General features: G+C 42.3%; 1 protein-coding gene across 1 annotated transcript; it reads left to right on the top strand.

Moving 5' to 3' along the window:
* Positions 1-13574: 13574 nt before the first annotated feature.
* On the top strand, positions 13575-14735 carry LOC308514740 (5-azacytidine-induced protein 2-like; the record flags this gene model as incomplete). The annotated part of the gene is given in 3 exon segments (XM_081085001.1): positions 13575-13718; positions 13722-14243; positions 14247-14735. Coding segments are annotated over 3 exon segments (1155 nt in total).
* Between the last annotated feature and the right edge of the window lie 1250 nt (positions 14736-15985).

The following is a 15985-nucleotide window of genomic DNA, read 5'->3' as shown; positions in this document are numbered from 1 at the left end:
AACATCTCAATTGATATGAGTTTGATATTCCTATTAAATAAGAGAGAGAAAACCTCTACGCATTATTATCAGCATCATACAAATGATGGTTAATACCTCAATTTTTAAGAAATATATTTTTATTGATTTCAGAGAGGAAGAAAGAAAGAGATAGAACATCAATGATGAGAGGGAATCATTGATCTGCTGCCTCCTGCATACACACTACTGGGGATCAAGCCCACAACCCAGGCATGTACCCTGACCTGGAATCAACCGTGATCTCCTGATTCATAGGTTGATGCTCAACCACCGAGCCAGGCGGGCAGGCTGATAATGCATTTTTTTTAATACAATGGTATTTTATTAAGGTATCACTATTGGTAACGATCCTTCGGGTAGTTTATGCTTATCTAGAATAAAGTCTCAAAGCTTCTCTCTTTTTTTTTTTTGCCCTTGACATTTTTTTAAATTTTATCTCTTTATTGATTAAAGTATTACATATGTGTTCTTATCCCCCCATTACCCCCCATCCTCCCCTACTCATGACCTCACCCCCTGTTGTCTGTGTCCATTGGTTAGGCTTATATGCATGCATACAAGTACTTTGGTTGATTTCTCCCCCTTACCCCCACCCTCCCCTACCTTCCTTCTAAGGTTTGACGGTCTGATTGATGTTTCTTTGTCTCTGGATCTGCTTTTATTCATCAGTTTATGTTCATTATATTCCATAAATGAGTGAGATCATGTGATATTTATCTTTCTCTGACTGGCTTATTTCACTTAATATAATGCTCTCCAGGTCCACCCATTTTGTTGCAAATGGCAAGAACTCCTTCTTTTTTATTGCCGCATAGTATTTCATTGTGTAGAGGTACCAGTTTTTTAATCCACTCATCTGCTGATGGGCACTGAGGCTGTTTCCAAATCTTAGCTATGGTGAATTGTGCTGCTATGAACTTAGCGGTGCATATATCCTTTCTAATTGGTGTTTCTAGTTTCTTGGGATGTATTCCTAGAAGTGCGATCATTGGGTCAAATGGGAGTTCCATTTTTAATTTTTTGAGGAAACTCCATACTGTTCTCCACAGTGGCTGTACCAGTCTGCATGCCCACCAGCAGTGCATGAGGGTTCCTTTTTCTCTGCATCCTCACCAGCACTTGTCGTTTGTTGATTGTTGATGATAGCCATTATGACAGGTATGAGATGATATCTCATTGTTGTGAATTGCATCTCTGTGATGATTAGTGACTTTGAGCATGTTTTCATATGTCTCTTGGACTTCCTTCTGTCTTTTTCTGAAAAGTATCTATTTAGGTCCATTGCCCACTTTTTGATTGGGTTGTTTATCTTCCTTTTGTCAAGTTGTATGAGTTCCCTATAAATGTTGGAGATTAAACACTTATCGGTGATCACATTGGCAAATATATTCTCCCGTGCACTGGGTTTTCTTGTTGTTTTGTTGATGGTTTTATTTGCTGTGAAAAAGCTTTTTATTTTGATGTAGTCCCATTTGTTTATTTTCTCTTTAGTTTCCATTGCCCTAGGAGCAGTATCAGTGAAGAAATACCTTCGGTATATGTCTGAGATTTTGCTGCCTGTGGATTCCTCTAGTATTTTTATGGTTTTCCATCTTATGTTTAAGTCCTTTATCCATTTTGGGTTTATTTTTTTGTATGGTGTAAGTTGGTGGTCTAGTTTTATTTTTTTTGCATATATCTGTCCAATTTTCCCAACACCATTTATTGAAGAGACTGTCTTGACTCCATTGTATGTTCATGACTCCTTTGTCAAATATTAATTGAGCATAGTGGCTTGGGTCGATTTCTGGGTTCTCTATTCTATTCCATTGATCTATATGTCTGTTCTTGTGCCAGTACCAGGCTGTTTTGAGGACAGTGGCTTTGTAATACAGCTTGATATCTGGTATTGAGATCCCACCTACTTTGTTGTTCTTTCTCAGGATTGCTGCAGCTATTCAGGGTCTTTTTTTAATTCCAGATGAATTTTTGGAAAGTTTGTTCTAGGTCTGTGAAATATGCTGATGGTATTTTAATGGGGAGTGCATTGAATCTGTAGATTGCTTCAGGTAGTATGGACATTTTGATGATGTTGATTCTACCAATCCATGAATACAGTATGTTCTTCCATCTGTTTATGTCTTCCTCTATCTTCTTTTTCAGTGTCCTGTAGTTTTCCGCATATAGGTCTTTTACCTCCTTAGTTAAGTTTATTCTTAGGTATCTTATTTTTTTTTGGAGTGATGGTAAATGGGATTGGTTTTTTAGTCTCTCTTTCTATAAGTTCATTATTGGTGTATAGAAATGCCATAGATTTCTTGGGGTTAATTTTGTATCCTGCTACATTGCCAAATTCATTTATTAAGTCTAATAGTTTTTTTGATGGAGTCTTTAGGGTTTTCTATGTATAGTATCATGTCATATGCTAAAAAGGACAGTTTTACTTCTTTTCCAATTTGGATGCCTTTTATTTCTTCTTCTTGTCTGATTGCAATGGCTAGTACTTCCAGTACTATGTTGAACAGGAGTGGTGAGGGTGGGCATCCCTGTCTTGTTCCTGTTCTTAGGGGAAATGGTTTTAGTTTTTGCCCTTTCAGTATGATGTTGTCTGTGGGTTTGTCATATATGGCTTTTATTATGTTGAGGTATGATCCTTCTATCCCTCCATGCTGAGAGTTTTTATCAAGAAAGGGTCTTGGATTTTGTCAAATGCCTTTTCTGCATCAATTGATATGACTATGTGATTTTTATCTCTCAATATGTTTATGTGATGTATCACATTTATTGATTTGCAGATATTGTACCATCCTTGCATCCCTGGGATAAATCCTACTTGGTCATGGTATATGATCTTTCTGATGTACTGCTGGATCTGATTTGCTAGGATTTTGGCATCTATGTTCATGAGGGATATTGGCCTGTAATTCTCTTTCATTGTGTTGTCTTTGTCTGGTTTTGGTATTAGGGTGATGCTGGCTTCATAGAATGAGCTTGGAATAGTCTGAGGAGGATAGGTTTTAGTTCTTCCTTGAATGTTTGGTAGAACTCCCCTGTGAAGCCGTCCGGCCCCGGGCTTTTGTTTGCTGGAAGCTTTTTGATGACTGCTTCAATTTCTTCCATAATTATTGGCCTATTGAGATTTTTAGAATCTTCCTGATTGAGTTTTGAAAGGTTGTATTTTTCTAGGAATATGTCCATTTCCTCCAGGTTGTCTAGTTTGTTAGAATAGAGTTGTTCATAATATTTTTTAACAATCCTTTGTATTTCTGTGGGGTCTGTTGTTATTGCGCCTCTTTCATTTCTGATTTTGTTTATTTGGGTCCTGTCTCTTTGCTTCTTGGTGAGCCTGGCTAGAGGTTCATCAATCTTGTTTATCCTTTCAAAGAACCAGCTCTTGGTTTCATTGTTCTTTTGTATTGTTTATTTTTGGTCTCTATGTCATTTATTTCTGCTCTGATCTTTATTATCTCCTTCCTTCTGCTCACTCTGGGTTTTTCTTGTTGCTCTCTCTCTAATTCCTTGAGTTGTAGAGTTAGATAATTTATTACCATTTTTCTTGTTCTTTGCTGATATTTTTGTGTAGAGGATTTATTCAGTGATGTTAGTGGTGTATTAAAGTCCCCTACTATGATTGTATTGTTGTTGATGTCTCCCTTGATATCTTCCAGGAGTTTTTTTTATGTATTTGGGTGGTCCTGCATTGGGTGCATATATGTTTATCAGGGTTATATCCTCGTGTTGTATCAATCCCTTTAGTATTATGAAGTGGCCTTCCTTATCTCTTGTTATGGCCTTCACTTTGAGGTCTATTTTGTCAGATATAAGTATTGATACCCCAATTTTTTTTCATTTCTCTTTGCCTGAAATATATTTTTGCATATCTTCACTTTCAGTCTGTGTGAGTCCCTTGTTCTGAGGTGGGTCTCTTGTAGACAGCATATATATGGGTCTTGTTTTTTTATCCATTCACTCACTTGATGTCTTTTGATTGGAGCATTTATTCCGTTTACATTTAAAGTTAGTATTGAAAGGTACTTGTTTGTAGCCATTTTAATATTTTGTGCCTGTGTTCTTTCTTACCGTTTTATTTCTTCTTTTTACACCAGTCCCTTTAGCATTTCTTGCATTGTTGGCTTGGTAGTGATAAACTCTGTTAGCCTTTTTTTTTTTTTTTTTTTTTTTTTTTTAATCTGTGAAGCTCCTTATTTCCCCTTCAATTTTGAATGATAGCTTTGCTGGATAGAGTATTTTTGGATTCAGTCCCTTGCTTTCCATCACTTTGTAAATTTCCTTCCATTCTTCTCTGGCCTGACGTGTTTCTGTTGAGAAATCATTTGATAATCTAATGGGAGATCCCTTGTATGTAACTTTCTGTCTCTCTTGCAGCCTTTAAGATTCTCTCTTTGTCCTGAACATTTGCCATCATAATTATGATGTGTCTTGGTATAGGTCTTTTCAGGTTCATCTTGTTTGGGACTCTCTGTGATGTGTGACTTTTTTCTTCCCCACATCAGGGAAGTTTTCTGACATTATTTCTTCAAATAGGTTTTCTAACCCTTGTTCCTCTTCCTGTTGTTCTGGCACCCCTATTATTCATATGTTGCTTCTTCTCATGTTGTCCCATAACTCCTTAAGACTCTTCTCCTGTCTTTTAATTTTTTTCTCCAATTGCAGTTCAGTTTGGGTGTGTTTTGATTCCGTGTCTTCTAATTCGCTAATTTGGTCCTCTGCTTCTTCTAGTCTACTGTTAACTTTCCATGGAATTTTTTTTATTGCAGCTATGTCACTCTTCATTTCTTCTTGATTCTTATATAAGTTATTGATTTTTTCATCCATTTCTTCTTGATTCTTACATAAGTTGTTGATTTTTCATCCATCTGGTTTATGTACTGTATTACCCTTATTCTGAATTCTTTTTCTGTCATGCTGCATGCCTCTGTTTCACTTAGCTGCTTTTCTGGTGAGTCCTCCTTTTCTTTCCTTTGGGGGTTTCTTTGCCTACCCATTTTTGGTCTCACTGACTGATCTAGATGTCAAGTCGTGCAGGGGCTGCTCCTTGGGTGGCAGTGGCTCCTCGGGCTGCGGTTGCTCCCCAGGTGGTCATGGAAGCGGCTTCTCTGGTGGGTGCTGTTTGCAGCAGTGGTGTCTCCTCTGGCTGGTGGGGGAGGCTTCTCACACAGCTGGTGTTCCTTGGATGGGGGTGGGCTGATCATGAGGCTGCTGTTCCTCAGATGGTGGCAGGCTGTGTAGGGCTGCTGCTCATTGGACAGGGGCAGATTGCTCATGTGGCTGCTGTTCCTTGGATCAGGGCTGGCTGCACACTGCTGTTCCACAGGTGGTGTGTGCTGCTCATGAGGCTGCCGCTTCTTGGACAGGGGCAGGTTGCTTGCAGGGCTGCTGCTCCTCAGACGGGTGGGCAGCTCACCCAACTGGTGCTCGTCAGACCGGTACAGGCTGCATGTGGCTGCTGCTCCTCGGACCAGTGAGGGCTGCACAGGGTTGCCACTCCTCTGACATGGGAGGTTTTCTCGTGTGGCTGCTGCTCCTTAGACCAGGTTGGGCTGCTTGGGAGGCTGTTGCTCCTCAGGCGGGAGTGAGCTGCACGTGCACCTGATGCTCCTCGCATGGGGGCAGGCCACTCACCCAACTGATGTTTGTCAGACAGGTGCAGACTGTGTGTGGCTACTGCTCCTCAGACTGGTGCGGGCTGCTCAGGCGCCTGCTGCTCCTTGAATTGTGGCAGGCTGCTGGTGGCGCTGCTGTTCCTCATACAGGGGCATGCTGCTCACACAGCTGCTGCTCCTCGGGCAGGAGTGAGCTTCACGTGTGGCTGCTGCTACTCAGATGGGGGTGGGCTGCTCACCCAGCTTCTGCTTATCTAACAGGTGCAGGCTGCGTGTGGCTGTTGCTCCTTGGACCAGTGTACACTGCACAGGGCTGCTGTTCCTCGGACATGGGCAGTCTGCTCATGTGGCTGCTGCTCCTTGGTCCAAGGCAGGCTGCTCTGGTGGCAGCTGCTCCTCTAATGGGGGCAGGCTGCTTGTGGCACTGTTGTTCCTTGTACAGGGGCGGGCTGCTCACACAGCTGCTGCTCCTCGGTTGGGAGCAGGCTGCTCATGTGGCTGCTGCTCTTCAGATGGGGACAGGCTGCTCCTCGGACAGGTGCAGGGTGCGGGCTGCACGCAGCTGCTTCTCTTCGGATGGGGTCAGGCTGCACGGGGCTGCTGCTCCTCAATTGTCGGTGGGCTGCTCATGCAGTTGCTGCTCCTTGGATGGGGTGGGCTGTTCGTGTGGTTGCTGCTCCTCCAATGGGGAAGCGGGCCACTTACACAGCTGCTGGTTCTTGGACAGGGGCAGGCCACATGTGGCTGCTGCTCTTAGGCCTGGGGCGGGCTGCTCATGGGGCTTCTGCTTGTGTGGTTGTGGTGGCCTGGGCTAAAGCCTTGGTCCGGTCAGAGGGGAGCATGCTTCAGAACTCACAGGGTCCTGCACCCATGGTAGCTGGAGACTTGTTGACCATGGGACCACAGCCGAGGTAGCAGGTCCCTGGCAAGGGTGGCTATAGAGTCCCAGGTGTTATCTGAGGGCACCCTGGGTGGAAGTAAGGCTGGGCTCACAGTTATAGCAGCTCTCCCCTTCAAAAAGGCTAGGCCTCTGAGGATGAGCTGGCCTCCTGGTACTGTTTGCAATGGTAGCAGAGGCTGCCTAATTAGGTGAGCCCGGTTAGCCTGCCCCAGAAGGTCTTGTGGGATCTAACTGTGCCTCACTCACACACACACACACACACACACACACACACACACACACCCCACATGACCACACACTCCTCTTTTGTTCACTCACTCACTCACTCACTCACTCAATCAATCACACTCCCTCCCTCACTGCCGCCTTCTTCCTGCCTCTGTAGTTGGGTCTGGGGTGTTATTGACCTGTTTGTGGATGGATTTGCCTCTCCAGGTGTCTGGTTTTGTGGTTTGCTCTCTAGTACCTGGCCAGACAGGATAAAATTCACCTTGACAAGACACCACACAAAGGGAACAAAGCACGAATATATTCACGACACCAGTAACCCCACTACAAGTAACCACCTGAGAAAAGAGAATTAGGAGAGAGAAAAGAGCACAAATGATATAAAAGAGAGAAGAAAAGATAAGAGAGAAAAGAAAAAGAAAAGAAAAAGGAAGAAAAAGGAATATATATATATATATATATATATATATATATATATATAACACCACAGAACCAATAGATAAACAAACAAAAAAAAAATACAAACACCCAGCAAAGAGGGTGGGGGCAGAATCTGTAGAGGCTGAGCTTATATACAGAAAGTAAGGTTAAGAGTTGGATGACTATGGGGAGGACCTCAGTTCAGTATAGAGGAAGTAGAAGGGGGTGGGTGGATAAGTAGAAAGAGAACGAGAAGAAAATATTAATAATAATAATAATAATAATAATAAATTTACAAAAAAAATGATTTCAAACTGGTATAAAAAATAAAAAATAGCAAATAAAAAAGAGTGATGGAAAAATAATGTGAAAATAGAAAATAAAGCAACAAACAAAAAATGGGAAAACAAAGGAAAAAAAAAGAGATAACAAAATAATAATTAAAAAATAAAAATAAAAATGAAAAAGTGAAGTGTTGTTCCTTTGGCTGGCTTAAAATCCCAGTCTTCTATACTATGCTGTTTCTCAGGTTCCTGTTGCTGGGACTGAAGGCCTCTCTTTAGGCCAGTCCCTTTGGACTCTCAGGGACTATTTAGATTTTCTTTTAATCCTTTGTACGATTCAGGGTGGAATCTGGGTGTGGCTGCATTGGTTGCCTGGAGACTGGAGAGAGGGGCTAGATCTTCAGGACAAAATGGCTGCCCAGATCCCGGGCTCAGGCATGACTCAGCACCAGACTCACTGCCACTTCTCCTGGACCCCTCCTCTCCCCAGCCACTCTCCAGACTCCACAAGTCCACATCTTCTCCCTCACCTCAGCCGCAGGTAAGTGTTCATATCCAAAAGGTCCTATGAACTAGGTTCAGTGAAGAAAGGCTCACGCCACAGAGAGGGGAAAGACTGCGGCTCTGTGAGCTCCTCTCCTGCCGGCACTGTGTGGTCTGGTCAGCCCTTCAGGCTGCCCCCTCTAAGTTCAGCCTTTCGTGACTGTGGGCCCAGATCCAGACACCCCTGCCATCCAGCAGTCCTGTGGACCTACTTTCCACAGTCAGATGCTGTGCCTGTCCCCAGGGACACATCTTGGTGCTGTGCGGATCCCCTCTGACCCTCTGGGTTCAAGGTCTGTCAGACTCTCCTGCCCAGATCCTTGATTTTACCTTTCTCCAGGGATCCTCTGCCCTTCCTGGTTGCAAACTCTCACCGGCTGAGTCTCCTGTGCCAATTCGGGTTGGATGTTATTTGTTTCAGCTGCTCATTTTATTTGCTCCAGGACAAGGCTCAGAACACATCCGTCTATTCCGCTGCCATTTTGTCTCTCCTCTCAAAGCTTCTCAAAGAAGTTTCAGTTTCTTTCAAAAACTGTCATTGGTCTCTTATTATAAAGCACTATTGCTCCTTTCATTGTGGCTACACTTTAGAAATAGATGCTGCAGAGATAAAACACCACCTGGGATATTTCTTCCTTAAAGCAGGACAGTAATTGTTAACAGGCTTGGTGCTTTTGTGGGTTTATTTTAAACATTCCTAAAAAAGTAGGATTTGTAATTTTCCTTCAGATTACAAGCTGACACTTTAAAAAAAAAAGTAGCAGGGAATGTAGCACTTCTGCGTGATGGCAGCTGATAATTACCATAGTGTGAGTGGGGCTAGATATAACCCAGGCATTTTAAGAAACATGGCTGATTACAGAGCTTTAAGAGTAACTCAATTCGGGAATTTTGCTTTGTTAGTCAAATTGAACTGTCTTACTTAACCAATTTCATCACACGTCTTTCTTTTATTTTTCAACCAAAAGCCACTTTCTCATCTTCAATTGCAAGGCTGTTCTCAGGAAGAACGACATACAAAACTGAAATGTGAAATATAGGAAATCTTCTAAGAGTATCAGTATGAAATGGATTCTCATCATGTGTAACACCTATGGGAAGGCACACTGTGTGATAGCATTTTTTTCATAGTGTAAGAAGGTTACACTTTTTTTCCCCCTGAAAAAGTAAAGAAATAATTTTGTGGCTAATGTCAGGATAAACAAATGTCACACTGTCTGAGCTTGGTAGTATGTACACCCAGGGAACTTAGAGAGAACTGTTAATCCAACTATGTGAGAAGTGAGAGAAGATAGTGTCTTATAAGGAAATGGGAAGTCTTCAAACATATTTTTAAATACAGTTAGTGGACAATAATCATTTTCCTTTTTAAATTAATTGTACACCTTAGAGTTGCTCAGTTTTGATTACTGGCACACACGCAAAAAATGTGTGTGGTCTGATAGTAGAAGATTCAAATTAACAAGAATGCAGAATGTAGTAACTGCTATTGCAATGAAAAACTATTGCTCAGTCATATTTCATATAATTCATGAGTTATAATTTGTCTACATAAATACCCATTTCTAAGAGTTTAGCCCAGGGGTGGGCAAACTTTTTGACTCGAGGGCCACAATGGGTTCTTAAACTGGACCGGAGGGCCGGAACAAAAGCATGGATGGAGTGTTTGTGTGAACTAATATAAATTCAAAGTAAACATCATTACGTAAAAGGGTACGGTCTTTTTTTTTTTTTTAGTTTTATTCATTTCAAACGGGCCAGATCCGGCCCGCGGGCCATAGTTTGCTGACGGCTGGTTTAGACCAATAAATGCCCCAAACCTCTCCTTCTGAAAATGGGGGCTGAAAATACTTGCAATTAGGGAAAGATGCAGGTTATTTAAAGTCCAAGGCCCTCTTAAAGAAAAGTACATAATTATGAATATAAAATTAGATCAATGACCTTGCAAAGAGCCTTAAGGGGTGCTGAAGTTGAACTTCATAATTTCATGGTAAATCCACCTCTACTTGAGAAATAGTCTAGTTTATACAAGACTGATGTGGAAACATATTTACATCTGATGAACCAGTGTTCCTTCAGAGATCACAATGGTATTCAAGACAGTTACCTTTGCCTTTACTGGTCACTTTCCTCCAATTCCAATCCTTCATGCTGCCATGTCTGTCTTCATTAATTTTTACCCTACCTCCTACCAAACACATACAGAGATATGATTCCACTTTGTACCTCTATTACTGTTTCTTCAAGCTTACCTTATATTGTCTAATATTACCACAGCATTAAATTAGTGTTTTGGGCTGAATTGTCCCCCCACTCCCCCGCAAATTCATTATTGAACCCTTAACCCCCAAAATTTCAGAATGTGACTGTATTTGGAGATAGGACTTTTAAAGGGGTGATTAAGTTTAAATGAGGCTTTTAGGTGAACCCTAATCCAGTTTGGGTGGTGAACTTATAAGAGGAAATTTGGATGCATAAAAGAGACACCAGGAATACACATGCATAGAGGGTTGACCATGTGAGAAGGCAAAAAGAGGGTGGTCATCTGCAAGTCAAAAACAGAGGCCTCACAGAAAACCAACTTGTCAGCACTTTGATCTTGGACTTCCAGCCTCTAGAATTCTAAGAAAATAAACTTCGGTTGTTTAAGGCACTCGGTCTGTGGTATTTTGTTACAGCAGTCCTAGTAAACTAAAACAGTTAACTAGAATTTATCAAATAAACCAGGGAGTGGCCTAAGCCATCAGATGGGCATCCCCTAAGGGCTCCCGGAATGCAAGAGGACATAGGCCAGGCTGAGGAAACCCCCTGAGTGCATGAATTTTGTGCACCAGGCCTCTAGTTTTATCTAATAAAACAGAAACATGAAAATTGACTGTACCTCTGCTACACTCACAAGCCACGCCCACCAGCCAATCAGAGGGACTATATGCAAATTAACCTAACCAAGATGGTGGCTGGCAGCCACAGAGCTGGAGCAAGCAGGAGGCTTGGTTGCCCTGCTGATGGAGGAAGCCAAGATTCCCGCCTGCCCTGGCCGGCTGTGGCCTCCGCTCAAGGCAACAAAGTTTCAATTATAGAAGATAAATAAATTCCAGATACCTGCTTCCAGCCAGCCTCCACTTGGAGCTTGGGTGGCTGGGGGCTGTGGCCAGCCTGCAAATAGCCATCAGCCACTCAACCAGGCTGGCCAGGCACCACAGCAGGACCCTCCTCCCTGAAGGGGGTGTGGCCAGCCTGAAAATGGCCCTCAGCCCTTCACCCAGGCTGGCCAGGCACCCCAGAGGGACCCTCACCCTGATCCGGGACACCCTTCAGGGCAAACCATCCTGCCCCCACCCATGCACCAGGCCTCTATCCTATATAATAAAAGGGTAATATGAAAATTGACTCTAACAGCAGAACGACTGGGAATGACTGGTCACTATGACACACACTGACCACCAGGGGGCAGATGCTCAATGCAGGAGCTGCCCCCTGGTGGTCAGTGCCCTCCCAAGGGGAGCTATGCTCAGCCACAAGCCAGGCTGATGGCTGCCAGTACAACGGTGGTGGTGGGAGCCTCTCCTGCCTCCTCAGCAGTGCTAAGGATGTCCAACTGCAGCTTAGGCCTGTTCCCTGCCTGCAAGTGGACATCCCCCAAGTGCTCCCGGGCTGCCAGAGGGATGTCTAACTGCCAGCTTAGGCCCAATCCCCCAGGGAACAGGCCTAAGCAGGTAGGTGGACATCCTCCAAGGGGTCTCAGACTGGGAGAAGGCACAGGCTGGGCTGAGGGACCCTCTCGAGTGCACAAATGTTTGTGCACCAGGCCTCTAGTATGCTTAATAACACAACAGAAGCTAACTGAGTGCCTATAGGCACATTTTTCAAATATTTTGGTTGAATGAAAGAACAAGTGCTTGCATGCACACACACATGCAATCAGGCTAGATTTCAAGAGGGAGTTTTGATGAAATAGCATTCTTTTTTATTTTCTTCCCTCGGACAATGCCAACTGCAAAGGAGGTTGTAGTGATAACATAAAATCCATGATTTAATAGGTCTTAATGATGATCAAATATATACAATCATTGAGTCCTTATATGGTAGAAATATAGTGATAAAATAAAATCCATGATTTAATAGGTCTTAATAATGACCAAATATATACAATCATTGCGTCCTTATATGGTAGAAATTCAGAAAAATAAGAGGTGACCAAATTTTCCCAAACATATCAGAGCATTGAAATCATGATAGACATTCTTTTGAAGATGAAAGTAGTGCCCACAGGTACAAAGGTTTTTACTGTTGTTTGTTTGTTTTAACATGGTCTTGTACAGGAGGCTGGCTATTTGTCACAGGCCTTATATGGTGCTGCCTGAAATTGTAAACGTTCTTTGAGTGAAAAAAACTATATGGTCAGATCTTTCAGAAGAAATCTTAAGAAAATGTGTCAATACAACCCACATCTCATGGGACATGAGATAAATCTGTGTCACAAAACCAATTTATTAATTTGTGATCAGTTATAAATTACTATCCCTGTGCATTTGACAATGCAGAAGACATAATTATTATTTATGTGGGGACTTGATGAGAGCATATTAAAAGCAAAGAAAATAGTTGTTCTTGAAGAGTTTTTACTAGTTAGAAGTGCCTACTGATGAGTTGGTCTTCCATTTCCAGGGAAAATTTTATTTCAAATTGATAGAACATACATTTATCTATTGTGCTATTTATTTATCTTATAAACATTTACTAAGCCTCTACAATAGGCCAAATATTACACTAGGCATTAGATCCTCTAAAATAAAACAGTAATATGCAAATCAACTGAATGACTGAATAGTGGAGTGACCATCTGGACAACTATCTGGGACCCGGTTATGACACCCACTGGCTCCAGGCCAGCCAAGGCAGGTGTGATGCGATTGGTCAGGGGCCCAGCCATCTCCCCATGATCGCCCTGCAGAGGGAGGCCCAGGCCACCGACTGGTGGCTGTGGTGGGTGGGCAGGGCCTCCCTCTGAGGGGAGCCAGTGCTGGCAGCCTGGGGAAGGAAGGCCTACTCTTGCACGAATTTTGTGCATCAGGCCTCTAGTATACAATAATGAACAATGCCGACATTGTCTCTGTCCACATAGAACTTATGCTTTAGGCTGGCATGGCCCCAGCGCCGAGTGCCAGGACCGCGGCAGCCCCCTTCCAGCCGGGTGCTGCTTGCCACCAGCACCTTGTGGCCGCATTTCCCTGCTGCAGGGCGGCCTGAATGGGCGCTGAGGGGGCCGGCACCAGCGGTCCTGGGCCTCGTGTTGCTGGGTAAGGGGCCTGCTCCGGGCAGCGCCTCGGCCCCTCCTGCCCCGGTTTGCCACTCCTTCCCGATCCTCGGGGCCCCAGCCCACTGGTCGGTCCTGGTGCAGCCGAGGCCAAAGCGATGGGAACCCCTCCGCGGGGTACCTGGAGCGGTGGCCTTCGCTGGAGAAGCGGTGGTGTCTTCGAGGAAACCCAAAGCCCGTGGTGATCCCTGGCGACCCGTTCCGAACTCTGGGGAATCAAAACTCCGCGGCGCTACGTAGCCTGACTTAGGGCTGTCATGGATACATTGGTAGATGATATCTGCATTCTAAATCATGAAAAAGCCCATAGGAGAGATACAGTGACTCCGGTCTCAATATATTCAAATGAGTCTGTTGCTTCACATTTTGCCCTTGTCACTGCATATGAAGACATCAAAAAATGACTCAAGGATTCAGAAAAAGAGAACTCTTTCCTAAAGAAAAGAATAAAATTTTTGGAAGAAAAGCTTACAGGTGCTTTATTAGATGAAGAAACAAGTTCTGTGGGACGAGAACAAGTAAATAAGGCCTATCATGCATATCGAGAGGTTTGCATTGATAGAGATAATTTAAAGAGCAAATCGGGTAAAATGAATAAAGACAACTCTGAATCTTTGAAAGTATTGAATGAACAGCTGCAGTCTAAAGAAGTAGAACTCCTCCAGCTAAGAACAGAGGTGGAAACTCAGCAAGTGATAAGGAATTTAAATCCACCTTCATCAAACTGGGAAGTGGAAAAGTTGAGTTGTGACCTGAAGATCCATGGCTTGGAACAAGAACTAGAACTGATGAAGAAAGAATGTAACAATCTCAGAATAGAGCTACAAAAAGCCAAACAAAGGGACCCATCTCAGGAAGACAATCTGCAGAGCAGAGATCTCCAAAGACTCAGCATTTCAAGTGATGATGTGCAAAATGCATATTGGTAGCTGAAGAGAGAAATGTCTAATTTACATCTGGTGACTCAAGTACAGGTTGAACTACTAAGAAAACTGAAAACCCCAACTGTGATCAAGAAAGCCTGTGCCCCTGTAGGATTCATGGAAGACCTTGGGAAAGAAAGCACAAAACTGCACTTGACGAATTTCACTGCAACATACAGAAGACCAAATGGCAAAACTCTTTGTCATACCGCATCTCCCCCTTTACCAGGAGATGTAAAGATTTTATCAGAGAAAGCAATTCTCCAATCATGGACAGATAACGAGAGACCTATTCCTCATGACTGTTCAAACTTTGAGGAACACTACTCGTATGGCAGAAATTCTCTGGAAGACAATTCTTGGGTACTCCCAAGCCCTCCTAAATCAAGTGAAAAAGCATATGGGGAAACTAAAAATAAAACTTTGCCTTTACCTATCCTGCCACTCCCGCATAACTTGGATCAATGTAATCAAAACTGCCTTTATAAGAATTAATTCTGAAGAGATCTGTGACTTGGTCATGAGGTTGCTGTACCTCCCGCAAGTATTCTTGAGAAATTATTTAATAAACTGAAAGCAGGTTTTGATTAAACTTTCAATGTACACATTTGCACATACTGTAATGTATTATGTAGTTGATTTTCCAGTATGAGAGCAACCCTCCAGCTTCACATTCTGGCTAAGAATCAGATATATACTACTAATAAATTAATAAACTTGAGGTGTTTCAAAAAGACAAAAAAACAAAACAAAAAAAACTTATGCTTTAATTGTCATAGTTAGCGAGTAAGTTGCATTTAATTTTCCCATTGATTAATGACATTTCTCTTTACTTTGGCTCAGTTATGCTACTCATTACTTTCTATAATGCTTATTTCCATAAGTGTTTATACAAATATTGTATTCATCTAATAAAATCCTTTTTGAAAGAATGGTCCAAGTTTTCCATAAAAGTATAAAACATTCCAAATTCAAGGCTCCCATGACCCATACTTTAATGCTCTAGGCATCATAACACAAATCTGAAAATAAATCTGAAAAATATCTCCAAATAGACACATATTTCCTAGTTAGTCAAAACACAATTAAATATAGATATCTATGTATATTTTCCCTTGTATTGGAAGGAGTCTACCAAGATAATTCTCTAAAAGCAGAAAAACAGTTCTAATACCTAAGGGTTTCTATGGATCAATACTTGATAATGCATGCTCTTTCTATTGACACCAAATCAAGTGAAATTTTGACTTGCTTGGATTCTACACATATATGTCAAGGAAACCTATTCTTCTCATGACTTCCTTGCCTACCTAGCAACTTACTAAGATTAAGTTGTCTGACTTTGGTGAACGGTCATAGTTCTTGATGTTCATACACATAAAATCATTGTCTAGAAGGAAAAAAGAAAGAAGAAAATGTCTAATTTCAGGGAACCTTATATTTTCTGGGTTGATTCTATAGATTTTTATCCAAGGAGTAAACTTTTAAAAGAGTTGCTGGAGGTGAAAATGTATGAAGGCAAAGATCTACAGAAGCTGCCCTTTATCTAACCACATCACCTCTCAGAAGCCATGACTCTTGTGAACTGGATAAAGTGGGATGAGTGGCATAATAGATTTAAAGGTATAAAAACTAGACATCTGAAGAGACTTTCTTGTTTGAAGGATATACCCAACCTACTTTTAAAATATTCCTTTAATGGGGAGTTTAAAGGAAGTTCCTTCCTATTATGAGGTCAATGATGC

Source organism: Myotis nattereri (assembly GCF_964212035.1).
Source record: "Myotis nattereri genome assembly, chromosome: 2".
Classification (NCBI taxonomy): domain Eukaryota; kingdom Metazoa; phylum Chordata; class Mammalia; order Chiroptera; family Vespertilionidae; genus Myotis; species Myotis nattereri.
The sequence above is the reverse complement of the archived record's forward strand: the minus strand, read 5'-3'. Positions and strand labels throughout refer to the sequence as shown.